At 44.4% G+C, this 20,966-nt stretch overlaps 1 protein-coding gene across 2 annotated transcripts in view; it reads right to left on the bottom strand.

Moving 5' to 3' along the window:
* The window catches only part of COLEC12 (collectin subfamily member 12), a 98,214-nt gene that overhangs the window by 74,306 nt on the left and 2,942 nt on the right, over positions 1–20,966 (bottom strand). For both annotated transcript variants that reach the window (XM_082753110.1, XM_082753111.1), the window contains exon 2: positions 13,327–13,377. In XM_082753110.1, coding sequence (XP_082609236.1) covers positions 13,327–13,377 — 51 coding nt within the window. The remainder of the gene's footprint in view (positions 1–13,326; positions 13,378–20,966) is intronic.

The following is a 20,966-nucleotide window of genomic DNA, read 5'->3' as shown; positions in this document are numbered from 1 at the left end:
CTGTGATTTAAAGCAACGTACTTATTTAGACCTTTCTGCATGAACATCATTTAACTCCCTGTACCACAGATCAGGATGACATGAATCCAAACAAATCATTTCACACTTAGACACCGGTAGGGACCACGCTACTTCAGTCAGTGGAGCCCTACCTATTTACAGTAGATTTACCTGTGACCTAAGCAGGTAGCTCATGAGGACTAGTCAGAAGACTCTCCACACGTTCCTAAAAGTCATTTAAAATGATTATGAGAAAATTGTGTTATAGACAGCTCCCATGAATTTCCAAAAGAGTTTGAAGCAAGAAATCCCCTAGAGAACCCGTTCTCTGCCTAGTGTACTACAGCTGAACTGCCTAATCTGTATTTTAAGGCCTGGGTAATCTGTGCGGAAAATGCAAAATCCTCATAACAGATGACAAGCTGAAGAGAACGACGGTTTGTTTATCTGCCCTAGGAAGAGCTGCATATAGATTGCAGTTCCTCTCCCTTGTGTTCTTTTTTTTCACCATAACTTTCCATACACCACTATTCAAATATTTCAAAGAAGCCACTCTGACTTAAATGTCTAGTTTACTGGAAATCTGCTGGCAACATCCTTGTGAGTTGGTTTGAAAAACAAGCAATGTAATCTGCAAATCTTTCAAGCAGCACATTTGTAAACGAGGAAGTTTGCTGACTGCTTTCCCTCTCTCTTAGTAGTGGTCAGCTCTGGCAGCAAAACCCTTTGAAAAACACACAGCCCGCGCTAGAAAAAAGATCAAACACTGACCCGACGGCAGGACCAGCTCGCATCAGTCTCACAAGGAAGAAGAAAAAACAAACAGAAAGTGAAGATGACTTTTTGTGGCCCTGGTGAGCTGGGGAGATGAGGAAAAAAGCCAGAGGGCATCACAGCAGATGCACCTGGAAAGGTGATGCTGCCCGGGAGAGGCACGGGGCTGTGCCAGGGGTGAGCACTGAGCAAATGCTACACATCTCCCCGTCCCCCACATGCCGTTTTATTCACTTGAGCTTGTGATGCCACGCAGACTGTGTGGTATGGAAATGTGTGGGTAATGTGCTTTTTCTCTTTGGGAACACAAAGCCTATTAACAGCTTTGGAGTTCAACGCGGAAAAAAAGCATCCCCACCCAGTGTTTTAAATGCCATACGTATTTGCTATGGGATTTTCCTAAAGGGCTGTGCTGGGAGCTATATAAGCAGCAAGGAGTTATGTTTATAGCCCTGTACATCCCTTCTGGATGGGGACAGCTGCAGCTGACCCTCGCTACCCACTCTCCTACTTGCTGTGCTGCTCCCTGGAGCTTGCAAGCAAGGGCAGCCAGCACCCACCGATTTAGGTGGCATGACCTGCAAATGAGCAAACTCTCTGCTGGGATTTGGGTGGCTGGCCCCACAGACATGAGCGGCGGCGGCGGCCCTTGCCCTGCTGACACAGCTGCACCGGGCTCACACCCGTCCGTGCCAGCTCCGGCTGAGATTCGGTTACGGAGCAGAAATAATAACAAAAGCAGGAAACAGGTCAGCACTGCCCAAGCTTCACGCCTTCTCCCGGGAACGCCGCTGGTTTCCAAGCTGCAGATGTTTTTAACCCCGTCCTGCAGCGTGCCTGCCCTGCGCTGATGAAGTAAAGCACAGCATGTAAAATAAAAGCAATTCCAAGCAGTGCGGGAGCAGTTGGAGCAATTTGCATTGCTTTGGATGAATGGGCTCGGAAATATGAACTGTGCTGAGTGGCATCCAAAAAATTGTGGATACACTCTCACGATGGATACTGCAGTCCCAGAGCATCTCACACACATTGCAGCATCTTCCTCTGTTCTTTGCTGCTGTCAGCACCGCGCTTCAGCACAGGGCAGGAGAGAGACCCAATCTGACCCCATTCAGCTTTCCTAACTCCAGTGTCCAATTGCCTACGACAATTTTGAGATTACAAATCCATTTTGAATATGGATCTGTAAGCAAAAGGAGAAGAAAATGTCCGCAAAAGAACTCCTTGCTGTGAATTCACCCAAGTAAAGGCTGCAGGACCAGAGAACTGTCCTCAGGGCGTATCTGCAGTGGCTGAGATGGTCCTATAACACGTCGCTCCACAAAGCTCCCATAACTTGTGGAATTTGGAGGAGTTTCTTAATTGAATTTCCACTGTATTAAAAGCATCTGAAAGCTATTAAAAAAAAAAAAAAAAAAAAAAAAAAAGAAAAGACATAGGAGTAGAGTATTATGAAAACCCAAACAAACCTCAAAACACACCCACCCTGGAAATGTCTCCCATTCACAGCTTCACTGAGTATTTTCTTTTAACTCACCACAAGTCTTCCCAGAAGAACAACTGAAAAGACATTAGAGATTATTTATTTTTCTTTCTAAAAGAGTGTTTTAGAAACCTCCCAGAAGGGGGAAAAATAAAATAAAGTGATTAAATTATAGTGCCACATCAGCGCAACCAGCAAGCTCCAAATCGAGAGAACTGCAGTGACGTAAGTACTGCTTTGACATAGGCTGCCTTTTAATTTCACTGTCAGCTCTTCTGCTTCCCTTTACAAAGAGACTTCCCCTAAATCTCTCCTAGGCCACCTTGAACTCCTGCTGGACAAATACTTATTCTTGAAGCTCTTATGATTATTCTGAATTTTGATTTATTTTTTTTTTTAGGTCATCTGGTTTCAGGCATGTGAAATTTCTTTCTTTGCAATAAATGACGGACTTCACAAGGAGTCCTCTTTCCATTGGAGACATGATTAGAAGCTCAATTGCTATTCAAACCAAGTGCAATAGAAAGGGTTTGTTGTGGTGAACACAGCCCCGTTTCTCTCTAATAAATCACAGAACCGCTCACAGTAACCTCTCGCATAGATGGCTGAGAACAAAATACAGCCCCACAACGCCGCTTTTCCCAAAGCCATCTGCCACGAATACGAGCTGCTCAGGAGCTGGGATGCAAAGCTGCAGCAGAGCCACAGATGTGGCCACTGCTGCAAAGGCAAAACACCGGCTAACTGCCCCCATCCCACGTGGCAGTGAGTGGAGCAGAAACGTGCTGGGCAGAGGGGTTAAAACTTGAGCTCCCTTCTCCGATCCCAGCCCAGAGTCAGGGTCTGCTCAAGCAAGAGGCCAGCTGTGAAGTTTATGGGTTTTTCAGGCTACTCTGACACTGGCAGGCATTTCCTCCTGCTACCAAATTTCCCTGCTGCATCGTCTTGGTGGGCTCAGCACTGAGCCTAGGGCTGAGATCTGCTTTCTACTTTCTGCTGGCCTACTCCAGGCCATGGGCAGAGCAGAAGGACAGGAGTCACCTCTGCTCTGCTCCTGCTGTGGCTAGAGAAGAAACAGCAGAATGTGGGGTTCCCTTTTGGCACCCCAGAGCAGCATCTCTGCAAAGCACCACACCTTGAGCTGTGAATGCCACAGAAATGAAGGGATCTCCCCCAGAGATGGTTTCACGTGCAGATTTGGAACCTGCATGGAGGGTGATCCGTGACAGAGGAAAGACCAGCAGGGATGGAACAAAGAGGGGCTGAATTACAGACCCCTGAAAAATGGTCTGTATTTGGTTCTGTTTGATGACCCAGACAGACGTGTCTGTTCCTCCTCTGTTTCCTCCGCTATTTTGGTTGGTTCAAGTCCTCACACACATTCAAGTCATTATTTTGACACCTTAAAGTGTTCTCCTAATTTTAGCTAACGGTGACCAACTATTTAAAAAATGCACCAGTTTTAGATATTTTAATAGTCAGGAAAGATTTTTCAAATCCTCTGCAATAAGCAGAAGAACCAGATGTTGGTTTGTTTGCTTCTCCTTTCCTTAGAAGTGAGCCATGCTGTATATCCTTTAGTCCACTTAATAAAGAAACTTCCCCTAGCACCAAAATACACATATGGTCATTTTTACACATCTGTGAAAGAGGTTAAACACATAGTACCATTAATCAAGCAGAAACCTGTTTTCCGAAGGAGACAAATAAGTTATGGAGCAATGCTTAGCTGGCCCATTTTAGGAATGCATACATGCAGCATCATTTTTTGGCGTGGCAAGATGATTTCTAAACTCTCAACTGGGGTCTTGGAACAGGGTGAGAAGGAGAACCAACCTCTCAGGTTTTTGGCCTTCCTGACCATGGGAACAGCACGCCCAGAAACACACTCGGAACACGTTTCCAGATGGAACCTACACGACAGCTAAATGTCCGCGGGTCTGGGTTTTGTATATTTGAAGTTGTGCTGCCAGGTAGTCCAACACAATGACCCAAATCCAATCTGGATGTATTCATACGAAACTGAGCACATACATTTAAATATAAACATCCGTGCACACAAACGGTGATATGCAATAACTTCTGGGGAGAAGTGACTTTAGCTGTGCACAGATGCTACATTGAAACTTGACAGTGGGTGTTCAGATTACTCTGGCTTCAGCCTGTGCAAAATGTTAATTAAGGACAAGAGCTCTTCCCCTCCAAACTTGAGTCTTCCAGGCCAGATTTAAAATGAAATCATTAGTTACATGGGGCATTATATGTCGTATTTCCACCCAAAGCAATTAACTTCCAGGGAGAAGGGAGGAAGGAAGAAAAATATCCCTTGGCTCCGTGTATTACTTAAGTTTTTGTAACGAGATTGCTCTTTGTTAAACAATAAAGCAGAAATGTATATAAGAAATCTTCCAGTTACCAGTTGTCCCTATACACACAGATGGTCTGAAATCATGCCTTAGCCTCTTAACAAAATATACAAGGCTAGTGTTTTTTCTGCCTTTGAACACGACCGAGTAGACTCCACTGACCTTAACAAGCCTGGCAAGTGAAAGCTTGCATGCCCATTCCCAGGCTAACTCAGAATATAAAACTTGGTGGAATTTTCCGTGCTCCTGGCCAAGACCCTGGTAACAAGCACGCAGAAATACCCTATGTGAAGAAAATCAATAGGCATTTTCCAAACTTTTAAAACGCCGTGTTTTGAAACATATGTGGTGAAGCCCTGCTGAGCAGATCCTAGTGCCCTCACGTCCTTAAAAGAAAACCTGCCTGCCTTGCCTGTTTGTGGCATCACAGGATGGCTTGCAGAAAAAATCAGTTGCTCCTAGGTTGAGTTAAGCTGGACCTAAACGTCTGGATAAGACTGTTAAAACAAAATCTCCTAATGAGCCCTAGCCAGGCTGAAGAGAAGTGGACCCCTTTGGTCTTGCACTTGAGCTCCCACAAAACCTCCAGGTGCCTCCACTAAGAGCCACTAGCCGCGCCATGGAAAACCCAGGCACGTTTTATTTACGTAAGGCATCCATCTCTCGCTCTGGCCGGGTGGATTTTCCAGATGCATTCCTGACTGAGCTGAAGAGCATCAGCAGGACACGAAGCTCTCTGCTCCCTGTTGCGCAAGGCCTCCCCGTTGGCTCCACGCACCCAACAAGGCCTCTTCCCGCTTGCGCCTCCCTCCCATCACCCGCTTCCCGGGCCGAAGCGGGACCAGCGGAAATTTGTCGGCTCTCTGCCTGCTCTGCTTAGGTTTACCCATATGCAGAAGATTAATTGAGACTGGGGGATATTGTATTCCAGCTTTCCTTTGGCTGAGCTGTTGCGCTGCAGCAGAGTGGAGTTTGATTTAGTTTTTAACCTCGCGAAGCAGCGTGCTGTTCCTTGTTAATGTCTGCAACAGGCAAAAACAGCCCGAAAAGCTTTTTGAGTCTATTTGCACTATCCATTTTATCTCTCACGGGCTTTGTTCCTGAAGCATTTGTATGCTTTCCCCAGCATTTCTGCATGTAAAACAGAGACCTGGAGATGAGGATCTGTACAGTCACTCAAAATGGCAAGGAATGAGAAGCTCTGGCTCAGCACAGATCTCCCTTCACATAGCCTCTGTCTCTCCTTCCCACTGCCATTTGAAGGCTGGGTGTCTTTAAAGGCTCCCAAGCAGGTGGAATTAATCCCAGCCTATCCCCTAAATTAAGTTTTTGTATGGAAGTCAATCCTCGCACATAAGATTTTCTCCCTGAAATCATCATGGAATTTGCCAAGTACAACAACATGACATATTGCATGGGTGGTGTCACCGATCCCAGGATGCTGGCCAGGCTCAGGGCTGCTGAGTGTGAGGGTGGGAGAGGGCAGAGACCACCAGGTCTGGGTCCAAGAGAAGCTTGGCGTAATATTAGATGGCATTTTATGTCAAAACTCTGTGGCACCTTTGTTCCTAATCTGACAGCTAGGAGCTTGTTGAATCAGGCAGTGCGCGTGTCTAGCGACACGTCTGTCAAGCTGAGTTGTGCCGACTATTCATCTCGGTAGCTGCTAAGTAAAACATCCAGCTCTTTGCTGTTAGCATGCTTGCTGTTCACAAGTTGCTGACAAAGTCATGGCAGCAGGACTGCTTCACACCGACTGCAGCTCTGAGGACGCACTGGGATGCTGAAGAGAGTCTGCCAAGAGCTCAGTGCCCTGCTGGATCAGGTTTGGCATGTCAGTGTTAGACCTCCTGGACATTTTGATGAAAATCCCAAGAAATAAAAGGCGTCTGGGACACAAATGCAGGCAGCACCTGACAGGTAGGGGTTTTATGTTTGAGTGCTGCTAGGTATATCTAACAACATATCCTCCAGGCAAAACTTCATCCCCTGCCATAGTGTACACCAGTGTGCCTCCTCCAAACCTGTGACACCAGCAGTAAGCACAGCACTGCAGCTTCCTGGTGTGGGATGGCTCTGAAGCAGGTACAGAAAAGCCTTGGATCAGTTAGGCAGATCTGAGCACTTGCAGCCTTATAGTTAGCAGCGGGCTGTAAAGAGCAAAGTATGGCGGCTGCTGGCTACAGAGGCAGACTTGTATTCTAAATAAAGCTCAAGGGAAGTTCACCAGGGACATTAGTAATGCTGATGTGTGCTACAGCTACAGGGCAACACTGGGAGAACCCACCAGCAGGCATCTCCAACTATTTTATCTCCCCCTTCCTCCTTATCATGGCTTCTTATCTTAAATTTTCGTTTCTTCCATAGTTTTTCTGTGTTGCTTTTTTCCATGGAAACAGTACTGGGTGCCAAAAATACAATTCTTAGTTTCCTTCCATGACATTAATCTCACAGGTAATTACTTATGAAGCTTAAACAGTCCAAAATGCAGCCTAGGTGTTTTGGCAGCAACCTGATGCAAAGTGCTTCATTATTTGTCCAGCTAGTTTACAGGAAAATAAATACAAAAGCCCCAGGTGTTGCTTACAGTGTAGCCAGCATCTTTCATTCTGTTTGTAAATACAACACTCTGCTCAGCCCACACACCTATTTTATAGCCCTAATGAAAAATAGAAAGCAAAATTTACACATAATGGTGACCATGCCACCTTCCAATGCATCTCTGGGAAAGGCAGAGATTGACTTAGCAGGTATGACTCCAGGCATGCAAAGGCAATATAGGAAGAAACACGTCAAGAATTTTAATTGCACTCGATTGGGAAAAACCCATAACAAAGAAAAACTAGATTGCCTACAGACCAGCACACAGCTGGAATGACTTTGGTCACCCACTCTGCTGCTAAGAGGCCTCTTTAGGGGCTTGGATTAGGAGAAGTGCCTTCAGCCAGGCACAGCAGGACAGGTTGGAGAAGGGCAGCTCCATGCCCATCAACCCCAACAGCTCTTACAGCTCCAGGCTACGTCAGCCTGGGACACACAGCTCTGTCAACATTTTGGATCTCACTATTACTGCCTGACGCTGATGGATTTGTCAGGATGCGCCAACTGCTTTCCGTCTTTACCAGCACAGAAAGATTTGGCAGTTTTGTATTTGCAGTTGGGATATATCAATGACAATCTATTTATCAGCTGTGCCTTCTACATGGTAAGAGACAGAAGCTGCTGACAGAGGAGGGACACAGCCAGAGGTATGCAGGCACCTTGACAACAGCTCCCTGCATACGTTCCTCTTTATTTTTTATTTTTTTATCTAGAGCTCAATTCCCTGCTAACTGCCCCAGTACTCTGGATACATCCTGAAAATGAAAAGAAAAACAAAGAAACTCCTGCACACACAGTGCCTGTGTACTCCTCAGCCCCCAGCATCAGCCCCAGGGCAGCTGGTGATGCTGGGCTCACCTGAGGAGACATTGCAATGGGAACAGAGGCTCCAAATGAAATATTTTTGCCTAAAATGAACAGCCACGCCGACACCACCACACAGTGTGGGTTTAATTACCCCAGGACACATGCAGACAAAATCCTCTCATCTGATACACATGGCCAGATTGCTGACCTGGAAGCGACACGCCAGGCTTTCCTCTGGCTTTCTGAGTAACGGTGACCCCTGACTTTTTATTAAGCCACACAATTGCACGCTGCAGGCAGACACGTGGAAGAATGCCCAGAGAGGTATGTGGCTTGTGGCACCTGAAATCCCTTGCTGGTCGTTTACAAACCATAAAGAGAAGTTGACAAATTCCTAAAGCTTAGATTTTTATTTATTTATTTATTCTTCACGTCAGGGGCTTAAGGTTTGTGTGGATATAGCTCACCACCAGACTGATGCCAGACATTTTTCTGTGCATGTTATTATAGATGTGAACAATGGCCTGGATTTATCCAGGGATAAAGACTAAAATTATTCTGTCTGTGCAGTGTTAATGAATAAATGTTATTTCTGAACTATCACAGAAATCCAAGTCACGAGTTTTAAAAAAAGCTTACCATGATCGTGTTTGAATTGTTATTTATAGACAGGAAAAAAATGTATTAGTTTAAATCATTTTCTGAAAAAGTCTTCTATCTCAAAGTTTTCATTTTTTTTCACTGTAAACTGTTCATAAGGCTTTCATCAGCAGTTAAACTCCTTAAACTCTTTAAAAAACTCCCCAGTTGTATCCTATCAAAGGAATACACACCAAATGATATACAGCTTCTCTCTGTGTAAAATATTATAAATAATATAAAGTGAGAAAATGGTTATTACATGGATCAAGTTCAGCTGTCCCTAAGACAATCATAGGGGGAAAAAAATATATTTTCTAGCTATGTTTTAGAACCTGTTTTTTTTTTGTTTTTTTTTGTTTTTTTTTTCCAGCCTCGTTTTAGTATAGCAGATTTCATCAATGTGTGGCAAGATGATTTGTCCTTTCTTGGCCCAGGAATCCCTAAGATTTAATTCTCAGAGCTGGAATGATGGTCAGGAGCTTTGTTGTAACTGCATGGAATGGACACCACCACTCAGTCATCGCTTGCATCCCCCATGGAAGGTGAAGGGTCCTGACACGTTGTCCTGAGCACAGGTGACGAGATGGGCCCTAATATTTAGGACAGGCTTATGGCCTCCAATTCAGGCTTTGTTTTTTGAGGGCAAAGGCTAATTATCTCACTTGAACTGTTTAGTCTTCTGCTTATCTGCAGCGTACTGGCCCTATCTTTTTTTTCCTTGGGAGGTTTCTCATCATCATCAGGACTTTCAGTTCATTTCTTGAACGTCTGTTTTCTGGAACATGAAAACTGGGCTTGCACCAGATCAAAGGCCATTCCCTTTGGTTTTGTTTATTTCATATTGTGGTACAGCTCCAAACTACTCAATGTACATTTGATGAATAACTTCACATTGAAATTCATACAGTAATTACTCTAAGTGTAGGATTTAAGTTCTAAAACATTAACATAAAGGAACAAAATTCACTGTTGTCTATATGTCTTTTATCTGGGAATGCTGGAAGTTGGGAAGATCAGACCTGCCACCTCAAAGTCCATTAGTTCCCTTTAATTCCGTTGCCTGCAACTAAGATCAGAGCTAGAATCTCGGAGGAGAGAGTCAAAACCCGAACATAAAGAGATTTCATCCTGATACCTACCATCTAGAAAATGAGCTCTCAAGCCTGAGCATCCCAAAAATGTGTAATTCGGAAGAGCAAGTTTTGACCTCTCTTCATTCATTCCTTCCCAAAGAGGGGGTAGAGCGTGTAAAACTCTGATTGAAGGAAAGGTTAACATTGGTGGCAATCTGGCAGTCCAGTAGAGGTTTGCCAGTGGAGAGGCACAGCTGGTTATCTGGAGCAGATAACTTCAAAGCAGCCTCAGCAGTGACTGATGATGAAGTAACAGTGATAAGAAACATGCTTCATAGTTTTCTCAGTGCAGCAACCCGAAGCCATGGGCAGCCGAGCCACCAGCCAGCGCTCTTCTGGCAGCATCCCTGCACATCTGGAGCATCCATTGAGAAGAAGCAAACAGCCTCAGTCAGCTGGAAAGAGCGTTTTCCTCCACCTCCCTGACCCCCTGCAGTGAATTTGTCCTGTACTCAAAAGCGAAAAAATGCTGGTGTGTATTTTCCTAGGATCTCGAGGCTGTCTACACGTGTGCTGATTGTTATTTAATGTGTTACTGTGTTGTGCTTAGTGTGTTTGGATTAATATAACCAGTTAGAGTTCAGTGGACTAAAGAGTTGCATGATAAATTCTCTCAAATCAGCTTATCTGAGGAGGAGGGACAGAAAGGTTCAGAGAAAGGGGAAGCGGTGCGTGCTGGCAGGATGGTGAGTATTCACTCTGCTTTTCAAAAGCTTCTTCCCTAAAATGAGTATTGCTTGAGAGTGCTTCCTGCCCTTCACAGATCTCTTCCTTCCTTGAACCAAACTACAGGCTCCAGCAACAAGGCAGCTAATAATAACTCCTCAGCTGAACTCGAGGAAAGCAGTTTGGTCAAGGCTTTGCGTGCCAGATGCTGACCAACACATGTTCCCAGCTGCCAGCAGTGACTCACCACAAGCCATGTTCTTTATGAACAAGTTGTGCTTTAGCCATCTCCCTCTCGGAACACATTTTGCTTCAGACAAAGCCTCCCTCTTACAAAAGATGGAGTCAAAGGCACCTGAGTCACAGTCTTCCTACCCTGTCTTGTGCTAACAGGGTGGACAGGGACTCCTCTGGTCACAATATATTCGTATAACTGCTATGTGATGGCTCCTGAAACAAAATAGCTACGGCTGTTAGCTCACTCCAGTGGCTATATACGACAAGTGCTGAGATTTCTACAGCACCACCCAGCAGACAGGACAGGCCTCCTTTCAAAATGACCTTCTGTCAAAGGCTTGCATAACAAAGCGTGGTTCTTGCCTTGGGCTTCTCCAAACATAGAATCATAGAATCATGGGAGTGGGAAAAGATCTTCAAGATCAAGTCCAAGTGTCAACCTGACCCACCAAGTCCCATCACCAAGCCACATCCCTTAGTGCGATATGTAAAACCTCTCAATGGTATGAAAGGCATATTTCATCCTTCCTCTTCCCCAGCATTAGTAATAGTGTGTTTCTCCTTTATCCTTCTCCTTTTATCCTTAATAATATCTTTAATTACCTGAATGCTCCCAATATTACCTGGTATTACAAATGAGGACACAGGGCCAAGAAGGAACACAAGCTGGGACAGCAGGCATAACACTTCCTACTGGTCTTAAACTACTTGGCTGTATTTCATGCCCAATAGCAACCTGTGGTGCTCCACATGAAATGCCTTTCTGATGGTTAGCATATTTCAGGTTTCCAAAAGATGTGCATGTCACCTTCCTGAATGGAGGAGCCAACACTGCTGAGGGCATATGGCTCCTGTTCCCCCCAGATGTAGCCTGGAGGGTGGCTGGAGATGCAGCAGTCACTGTAGAAATGGGAATGCATCAAATCAGGATTTCTAAGGGAGGGAAAATAACCCTGTAGGTGGGCTGTGCCCTGTGGGTACCTCCACAAATGCTGGCATTCTCCTCCTGCCCTCTGCCCTAGGAAGAGCAACAGCACTCCTGGACAAGTGCAGATAAATCTGACCTACCTCTTGTGGGCAGCACTATGTTACCCAGGGCAAAAGAAAAAGAAAGGGAGGAAAGCAAGTCAAGACCCAGAAACCCCATCAGGTCACAACAACTATTACTCTTACTGTGAGGATAGTGGGACACACACTCCTTGCTGAAACCTCTCGCAGTTCACTGCAAGAGCATGCTGACACGGGGCTGTTAGTTAGTGGGCAACACAGAGGGAAGCTGTTTTTATAGGTGCTAATGAACCCTAATATTTCTTATTCTCCTCAGCTGGAGGTGACAGAAATGAACAGATAAATTCTTTTTCCCATTTCTCAAGATTTTTTTTTTGCTGTTCCGGGGCCTAATCCAGAAAAAAAAAAAAAAAAAAAAAGGCAAGAAACAAACTATGTGCAGCCGTATGGCAGGACTTTCCAAGCCACAGATGCTGGCTCTGTGGTTGGCTGACCTATCCAAAATAAAGCTCAACAGCAGGGAGTGGTGGAGTAGTTCAGGGGGTAGAAGAGGTCATGCGAATGTGATCCCCACCTCCCAGCCACTGCAACTCCTTATGCCACAAGTGTGTCTCCCCCTGCTCCTCTTGGGCTGGAGGGAATTGTTGACATTTTTTCTTTTTTCTTTTTAAATTCAGCCTGCTTTTCCTATCTGTTTGCCAAATGGGGTTGCTGAAAGTGACTCCTGCTCCAGTCTCGAAGGATGCTGATCCCTGTTCAGAGACACATGGCCCTGCTTTCTTCCCACAACAAGGCCATTTTCAATGAACAAGCATTGGGAAAAAAAAAATATTGATCAACATTGCTTTAAGATTTTATCTATATGGAATTTTTTAGCTTAAAGTGTAGTGTATAAAACATTATTCTGCAGCGTATTAAGTCCAACCTTTGGGTTCATTCAAAGGTTAATACAGGCAAAAAAGTTCCCTTACATCAACAGAGGCACAACAAAGAACATGCTCAATCCCTGAACACCACATGGGAGAGTTTAACCAGGTTTTGGTTAAATCAAACACACCCAGATCATCATATCCCTCAGATCAGGGGCAGATAGAGCTGTGGTAAGGGATTCTTGTTACCAGGACTGTATTTTGATATCAGAATGCATTTATACTGTATGCTTTTGCTTCCTTTTTTTTTTGAGATCAGCTGTCACGAATAGTACTGGAATAGTTCCTGGCTCAGCTGTCATGATGACTTTGGAGAGCGTGCAGAAGGTCCCATACAACTGCTCTGGAGATACCTACAGACCATGCTGTGCATCGGTCTGGGGCCTAAGGAAGGCACAGATGATGTTTCAGAGGCTCAGACTCTTTTTTTACAGCCAGCACACTTCTCTGTTGAAGTGTGAACATGCTTTTCATAACACTACTTCATGCAATGATCCAGTAATTAATTGGTTTGTTTCTCATCACACCTGCTGCTAGGCAGACATCAGACTGAATGGGCATTGATGATGGGCCTGTACCTCTATGTTTTCATGCTGACACTAAGGGAGATTTTAATAGCAGTTGCTTCACTTAACATAAGCACTCAGCAATGGTGAGCTGAAAGATCTGCTGTCACTTACCAAACCTCTTGTAGCCAAAGGACTGCACCTCCTCCTCTTCTGCAAAATCGTCTGGAGAAAGAAAGAAATATACAGCACCAGGTTACTACTACGACTGGAAAAAGATGGGAAGGGTTTGTTACAGGTGCACTAGCTTTGCCCAAAGAGGCAAGATCCCCTAAATGGCGGGACACAGAGCTGACAAACTCAAACAGATGACAAATATAAAAACTGTTTCAGCCTTTTTGTTCTCATCTTCACCAGCTACCAAGCTGTAAAATGCTAATAATCACAAATGTATTTTGTCGGAAGCTCGATTTCTCTTCGCTTCCTTCCAGCAGCAATTACACAAAGGAAAAAGCTGGCATCAGCAGAAAAAATACACTCACAACTTTTTTTTTTTTTTTTTTTTTAATAAAAAGGATGTTTGTGTTTGTGCATTCAACCTCCTTCTACTAACCTGACCCTTCCTTCTGCTGAGGCAGAGGGAAGTGAGAGCTCTGCCTGCTCCCTGAACCAGGTTCTACCCAAGCCCAGGTTGCCCTCAGATTCCTGATTTCTAGGGGGAAGAAGAAGAGAACATTCCCCTTCCTGCATGCACCTATTCATGTAGTGGGGAAGCCTCCAGGGCCCTCTTAAATCAACACCTAGGGCATTGCTTCTCAAGGGGTGCCAGCCTGCCTCGATGCTGCGGAAAATGCCAGGGGCTGACAGCAAGCCCTGCCCTCCAAAATCCGTCTGCACCCATGCTTTCACTTGCATTGCAGCCTTGGAAGGATAGGTGAAGAAAATATACGGTCCTCATCCAGGCTCAGCAAAATCTAAATTTTTGGGTGTATGACCAGGAACAAATCTGACCCACGCCTCCCTCTGACATGTTGCAGTCCAAGAAAGATGTTGCATCATTTCACACAACGTCACCCTTTGCTCAGACAGCACTTTTGACAAAACAGCTCAAAACTTGTGTTCTTCACCAGAAATTACACATTTCACTCGCTGTCAGAGGTGCTCTTGTCTGTCTTCAGCTGGACCCTCATTTCAGATGTACATTTAAGAAATGCAAGAACCAGTGGAAGCTCCTTAGGATCAAAATGAGGGTCAAAATCCTCATTTTGATCAGGATTGGTTTTGAAAAAAACCCAACACCTCACAATCATACTAAACCTTATCTGAAGACACAGTCACCTGAAAAAACATGACAAATCCTGACAAACCAAGCAACTATTAACAGCCAACAAGCAAGCCTCTCATCCCCACAGTGAATTACTCAGTAAAAATCTTCCCTTCTTGCACAAAAGATAAAAGCTGCACAAAAAAAGATAACAGCACCAGAGCCCTCAGCTTCCTGCCTTCCCTTGCTAACACAATCACCTCCTGTTTCTCTGGAGGGCAACGTGGTTTATCTAATCCACATCTGACTTATGCAGCCAGGCTGTGCTTAGATCCTGTGGCTTCACCCCACACCACAGCTCCAAGATTTTCCTCCTGGGCTATCATCAAGTGCCTCCACCCCAAGCGCCTGTGACTTCTGATTTTAAAGACAGTATCAGAGATCAGAGTGGAAGAAATACATGAATTGTGAGCAACTGTGGCTGGTATTAAAAACCAAAAAATTTTGCTTTTTACATCAGTGCTGCCCATACAGTTGCATGGGCAACTTACAGTTGCAACTGCTGTAAGAGTTTTGTTTGACATAGCAAAAGTGGTTAAGTTTGAAATAATTTACTTGATTTTAAATTAACCCTTCTTGGTTCCAAAGAGGATTGGAATGAATGCAACATTTTGCGACATAGATTTAGATTTATATACAGGCAAGGAATATCTCCCTGGGTGAAAAATCTGAAGGGCAGACTCCTCTTTGAAGCAGTTAATGAAGCAGTATCTGTTTTCATGTCCCAGGTAGAAGAATTTACTCCTTGGTGCTGGAAAGACCAGCCATAGTTTAGGAATAGGCTGCTGTAAAGAGTTGCAAGCTGAAAGAGAGAGAATCTAGACCAGGAAAGTACAAGAAAAAAGAAAAGCTGGTTAAAATGCAATTTCTTATTCCACTGACTTCTGCTAAGCTCTGGCAGAATGAAGCCCATTAAAAAAAGTGAACTTTGGGCGAAACTGAAATGCATGTAAACAGCCAACTGTATTTAACCGCACAGGAGAAGGACCACTGGAGACCTCCTGTTCCCTCAGGTTTACAAGAGTCTCCTTGGAGGCCTACAACAGATTGTCACCTGGAGTTTACAGCAAACTGCTGGAAGTAAGTGGCTATCTACCTGTAGCTGAGCAGGAGTACCTCAAATATTGTAGGTAGTCAGCACAAAGCAAGAGCTCTGATCCCCTCTAAAAAAGGCTTTGAGATATTTTGGCAATATCCACGCTACACCGAGTACAAATGCCAAATACTGCTTGCCTCCCAGTTATAAATTATTACTGCAACACCTCTAATAAATACAGTTGTAGAGTTAAATAAGTTACAGTACAATGCTTCAAGGGAGTGGAAATTATAAGAAGGCAGTTCAACTGGGGATTAACACAGCGAACAGAGGGAATTCATTTAATCTAAAACAAATTGGACTCTCATTTGATTAATTTGCTAGAGGCGAAGCAAAAATCTGTTGACTAGAACTGTGTAATTTCTGGTTCTTGTTCTTAAATCTTAAATAAATTAATCACGGGCCACTTCTGAGTCAGCGCTGAGGTCAAGTAAGAGAGAGCTGGCCTGGAGCCAAAAAGGATGCTAAATCGGCCCTGGGACTACCCAGGTCCTATAACCACTGCACTGCTCACTCCTTCTGGAGCAGCACAGGACCTGAGGAGTCTTTGGTGCAGTGTGATTTTAGGGAAAATGTTTTCATTTTATCCCTTTCCTTTAATGGGTGCCTTTTTGGCATATGGGAGGTGTTTTGCAAAGCTGCTAATGTACATGTCCAGCTGTCACCTTCTAACAGCACACCCTGCTCAGCCATTTCAAGATAATTAACTTATAGAATCATAGAATCATAGAATAATTAAGGTTGGAAAGGACCTCCAAGATCATCTGGTCCAACCATCCCCCTACCACCAATATCACCCACTAAACCATGTCCCTAAATATCACATCCAGCCTTTCCTTAAACACCCCCTCCATGGATGGTAACTCCACCACCTCCCTGGGCTACCCTTTCCAATGCCTGACCACTCTTTCTGAGAAGAAATGTCTCCTCATTTCCATCCTGAACCTCCCCTGGTGCAACTTGAGGCCATTCCTTCTTGTCCTATCACTAGTTATCTGCAAGAAGAGGCTGACCCCCAGCTCCCCACACCTTCCTTTCAGGTACTTTTAGAGAGCAACAAGGTCTCCCTGAGCCTCCTCTTCTTCAGACTAAACAACCCCAGTTCCCTCAAATGCTCCTCATCGGACTTCCAGGCCCTTCACCAGCTTCATAGCCCTTCTCTGGACATCTTCAAGGTGCCTCGAAGGGCCTCAACGTCCTTCTTGTAGTGAGGTGCCCAAAGCTAAACACAGTATTTGAGGCGCGGCCTCACCAGAGCAGAGTACAGGGGGATGATCACCTCCCTGGTCCTACTGGCTACACTATTCCTGATAGAAGCCAGGATGCCGTTGGCCTTCTTGGCTACCTGGGCACACTGCTGGTTCATTTTCAGGCGAGCATCGACCAGCACCCCCAGATCCTTTTCCTCTACACAGCTTTCCAGCCACTCTGCCCCAGATCCTGTAGTGTTTCTCTGCCCCAAAACCTGTAGTGCTACATGGGGTTGTTGTGGTCAAAGTGCAGGAACCAGCACTTAGCCATGTTGAACTTCAGTGGACCTCAGAACTATAGAGATGCTGGGTCGTGTGCTGGCTACAGACATATAGTATTCATCTATTCCTACAACTTTTCTGTGTGGTAAACACGGGTTTAAAAAGGAACCTTTGTTTCAAGTCTTTAATTAAGGAAAGGCACAAATGTTCCACGCTAAATTTCAAAATCCATGGAAATATATTTCAGGAGAGAAGAAGGCATCCAGGCTGAAAATCGTTGAGCCAAGTTTCACCTCAGATTTTAGAAGCTAATTTATAACCCCCTGAAAACTGGATTTACAGCGCATTACAACTTACCCCTAAGTACCATGCTGGGAACTCGGGACTGTGAGACTAATTTGCAGCAACAATGACATCCAGTATAAGAGTTTCCTTTAAAATAAATCTCTCTATAATGTGTGTTCTCAAAGAGCTTTAATCGTTAAGGGTGCTGCATTTCCCACCAGCTTAATGGGAGCTGTATAGCTATATACCAGTGCAACTCTGTAAAATTCGTAATATTATCAAGAAGACTTCCTTTCCTTTCCTTTCCTTTCCTTTCCTTTCCTTTCCTTTCCTTTCCTTTCCTTTCCTTTCCTTTCCTTTCCTTTCCTTTCCTTTCCTTTCCTTTCCTTTCCTTTCCTTTCCTTTCCTTTCCTTTCCTTTCCTTTCCTTTCCTTTCCTTTCCTTTCCTTTCCTTTCCGTTCCTTTCCGTTCCCTTTCCTTTCCGTTCCCTCTCCTCTCCTCTCCTCTCCTCTCCTCTCCTCTCCTCTCCTCTCCTCTCCTCTCCTCTCCTCTCCTCTCCTCTCCTCTCCTCTCCTCTCCTCTCCTCTCCTCTCCTCTCCTCTCCTCTCCTCTCCTTCCATTTGGAAAGACACCATGCCCAGTAGTTGAAAATTATGATATTCCTCTCTTTATCCCATAAACCAGCATCAATGCAGAACGCTGCTCAGATGCGTGCAAAAAGGGTGGCCGGAGAGACTTTCTGGAGCATCCTAAAGCTGTTTCTGCTCACCTTCTCCATCTCAGCCCTCTCACTAGGCTTGTCCACTTGTGAGGTTTCTGTAATATTAACATGTGTTCAGACAGAAGAGCACAGTGAGCACCAATATCTTTCTCATATCACATTTCAAAAGCTTTTTGAGCAGTGACCAGATTTATATGCATTTCTGGTCACTATTAATGGAGCCTACATTCAAAGTGCTGACCTAGAGGTGAAACTGAGCCAGCAGAAGCACGGCAAACAGCTGCAGCCTTCAGATGTTGATGACTTCATCAGCCTAATTGGTTTGCACTGGTTTTCATAGCTTTTACTCTGGACAGTCTCCTACTTTTGCTAACGGGATGTAACCTCTCTGTCTTCACAGATGCTTCACTTCACTTGTCTTCTTCTTATGATTTTCTCCATTCCCTTTTCCTTACGGATGCTTTTCATATTCAAATCTTTCCCTCTTTGCTTCCATTTTGACAAGCTTTCCCTCATAAAAACCCAACCCATGTTGAAAACCCTTCCCTGCTGATGCAGTCCCAAGCCAACACGTTGCCATGGCTGGCTCTGAGCTCAGCACCAATGTTTTCCATCCAGTCCTTTGCCTCCTCTCTGGGAGAGCTCCTTCGGACGGGGGTTATATATATTCGGCATCTGCAGAGCAGCCGGCTCCAGTAGGTCTTTGGAGAAGCTAAGGCAGAGGTTCAGCTGAGGCAGCCCTGGAAGAAAGCCCACCTCCACGCATCCCCAAGCATCCTTTTGGATGTCGCTTCAGCCTGGATCCTGGCAAGGAGACTGAGGCTTTTCCCAACCCCTGTCCTTCAGATCTGGGAACTGGTCCGCTGTTCATACCACAATAAAGCAAGAGGCGAGGTTGCAGATCATAGACCTTCCCTTGAGATTTACAGTCCAAGACTAAGATTGTATCCCCCATCACCAAACACATGCATAAACAAAACAAACAAACAAAAAACAGTCATGGCAAATGGGAGCATTTCAGTGTTATGGTCTTGGTATACACCCCAAATCCTAAGGTCAAAAAATGTGAGAGCTCACAATAAGAATGAAAAAAAAAAAAGGAAAAAAGAGAAGATTAAGAGATTCAGGTATAAGAATGATGGCTCTAGTTTTGCTTTTTAGGCACAAAATGAAGAGAATAATTAGTGTTTTTTTTTTTTTCCTGAACAAAACTTGTTAGCCTATGAATGCTGCAGAGCAATGCTGCACGGCTGGGGCCAGGACCAGCTGCACGGTGCAGAGGGCTGACCTTAGAAGTTAAAGGTTTAAATCATATCATATTTCAGTGTAATGATTTAAGGGCAAACAGATCTGTTCTCATTAGTGCGCTGAAAACTCTTGCCTCCCTGTCTGCATGTTGGAGGAGGCAATTAACAAGAGCATTAAAACAGCATACGCATTCCTGAACAACATACTTCTATATTGCCTCCCATAAGTCATCCACTTTGTTTCCTAGCGACGTCCCAGTCTTCACCTCAAATTTATGCACCAAAAGGGATTGCAATTTTAGGTGGAAGCAGTCAAACTCCAAAGACAATTCATCTTACGCTGATCCCTCTCTCACACAGACCACACTCAGATTATTAGGAGGACCATGTTCACTTTCAGTGCCTGCTAAAAAGCGCCTTTATTTTGCTTTCCGTCGGGGAAATCTCTGTTTTGACATGAGAGAACCTCAGGATAAGGAGTGTTTTGTGAATCTGAAGATAACTGGGCACACATCCTTCGTAGTGCTGAATCGCCTTCATCCTTGACATTTCTTCCAGCTCCCTTTCTTTCTTTGACTTTGTTTTTGCTCTGCAAGCCCTGTATCTCTGTGCAAGACTGTTTCCCTCCCTACCTGCTAGCCAAGCCAGCAAAGGTGTTTGAACCTATGAGCACAATGGCCTTTGGCTATGGATGTAAACCAAGCGTAAAGCCGCTGTGACAAAAAGGGCTCTATTCAGCTCTCAGCTGTAGCAAAACCAGCCTAGAATAAATTCCTCTTCTCCAAAGCAGCAGAAGAAAGAGCCACGAGAGATTTAAACAACTGCCTTCTTCACTCAGATCGACTCCCCAGTGCTATTCCTGGTCCTACGTGTCTGGGAAAAGTAGAGTATTGAAAGCTAAGATGCACAGTTACAACTTCTTACCAAAAATAACCCCATACTAAATAGCTTATATGCTAATTCTGCTTAAGAGCCATTACTGTTGTACAGTCATATTTCTACTTGTGCAGTAACAGATTTCCCTTGCATTTTCACAGCTTCTAAAACTCTGCTTTCTTTCATCTGTGTGGCTAAGGAGAATATCCTTTGACACGTGCGTGCCTGATCATCTTTCTCACACACACATTTAAAATCCTCTATTGCTACCAGCCAATTCAGGATACACTGGCTGTATAGTAGCATTGCTCGGGATTTGTTCTGCGTTGTATCACACATTTATTATAACTGCTCATGCCTTTGAACTTCTGTAGTAGGGTCCTGTGACATGTCCAACACACACCACTCAGAGCTTTTGCATATGTTTCATGTTTATGTCACTATATTCATATAAACTCTGTTATAACTGGAGTAAGTAGAGGTTACTGGATCACTCCACTTCTAATCCTTGTTTTTCAGATGCCTTCTGGCTTCTGCAAAATGTTCTGGACTGGATTTTTTTGAAATTTGCAGTTTGCTGTTTCTATCCAGGGAAGACCTATTTGCAGACAACCATTCATTTGATTTCATACACAAGAAGATTAGAGAGGGAGAGAGACACATTTCTCCAGCATTTGAAAATTTAGCTTTATTCTTTAAAATAGCAGTGGCATCAAAACGGTTCAGAAGACAAAATCTGTCAAGAAGACAGACATCATCTAAAGGCATTATTTACTTTAAGAATTTTCAAGGC

Source organism: Aythya marila, assembly GCF_965140915.1.
Source record: "Aythya marila genome assembly, chromosome: 2".
NCBI classification, from domain to species: domain Eukaryota; kingdom Metazoa; phylum Chordata; class Aves; order Anseriformes; family Anatidae; genus Aythya; species Aythya marila.
The sequence above is the reverse complement of the archived record's forward strand: the minus strand, read 5'-3'. Positions and strand labels throughout refer to the sequence as shown.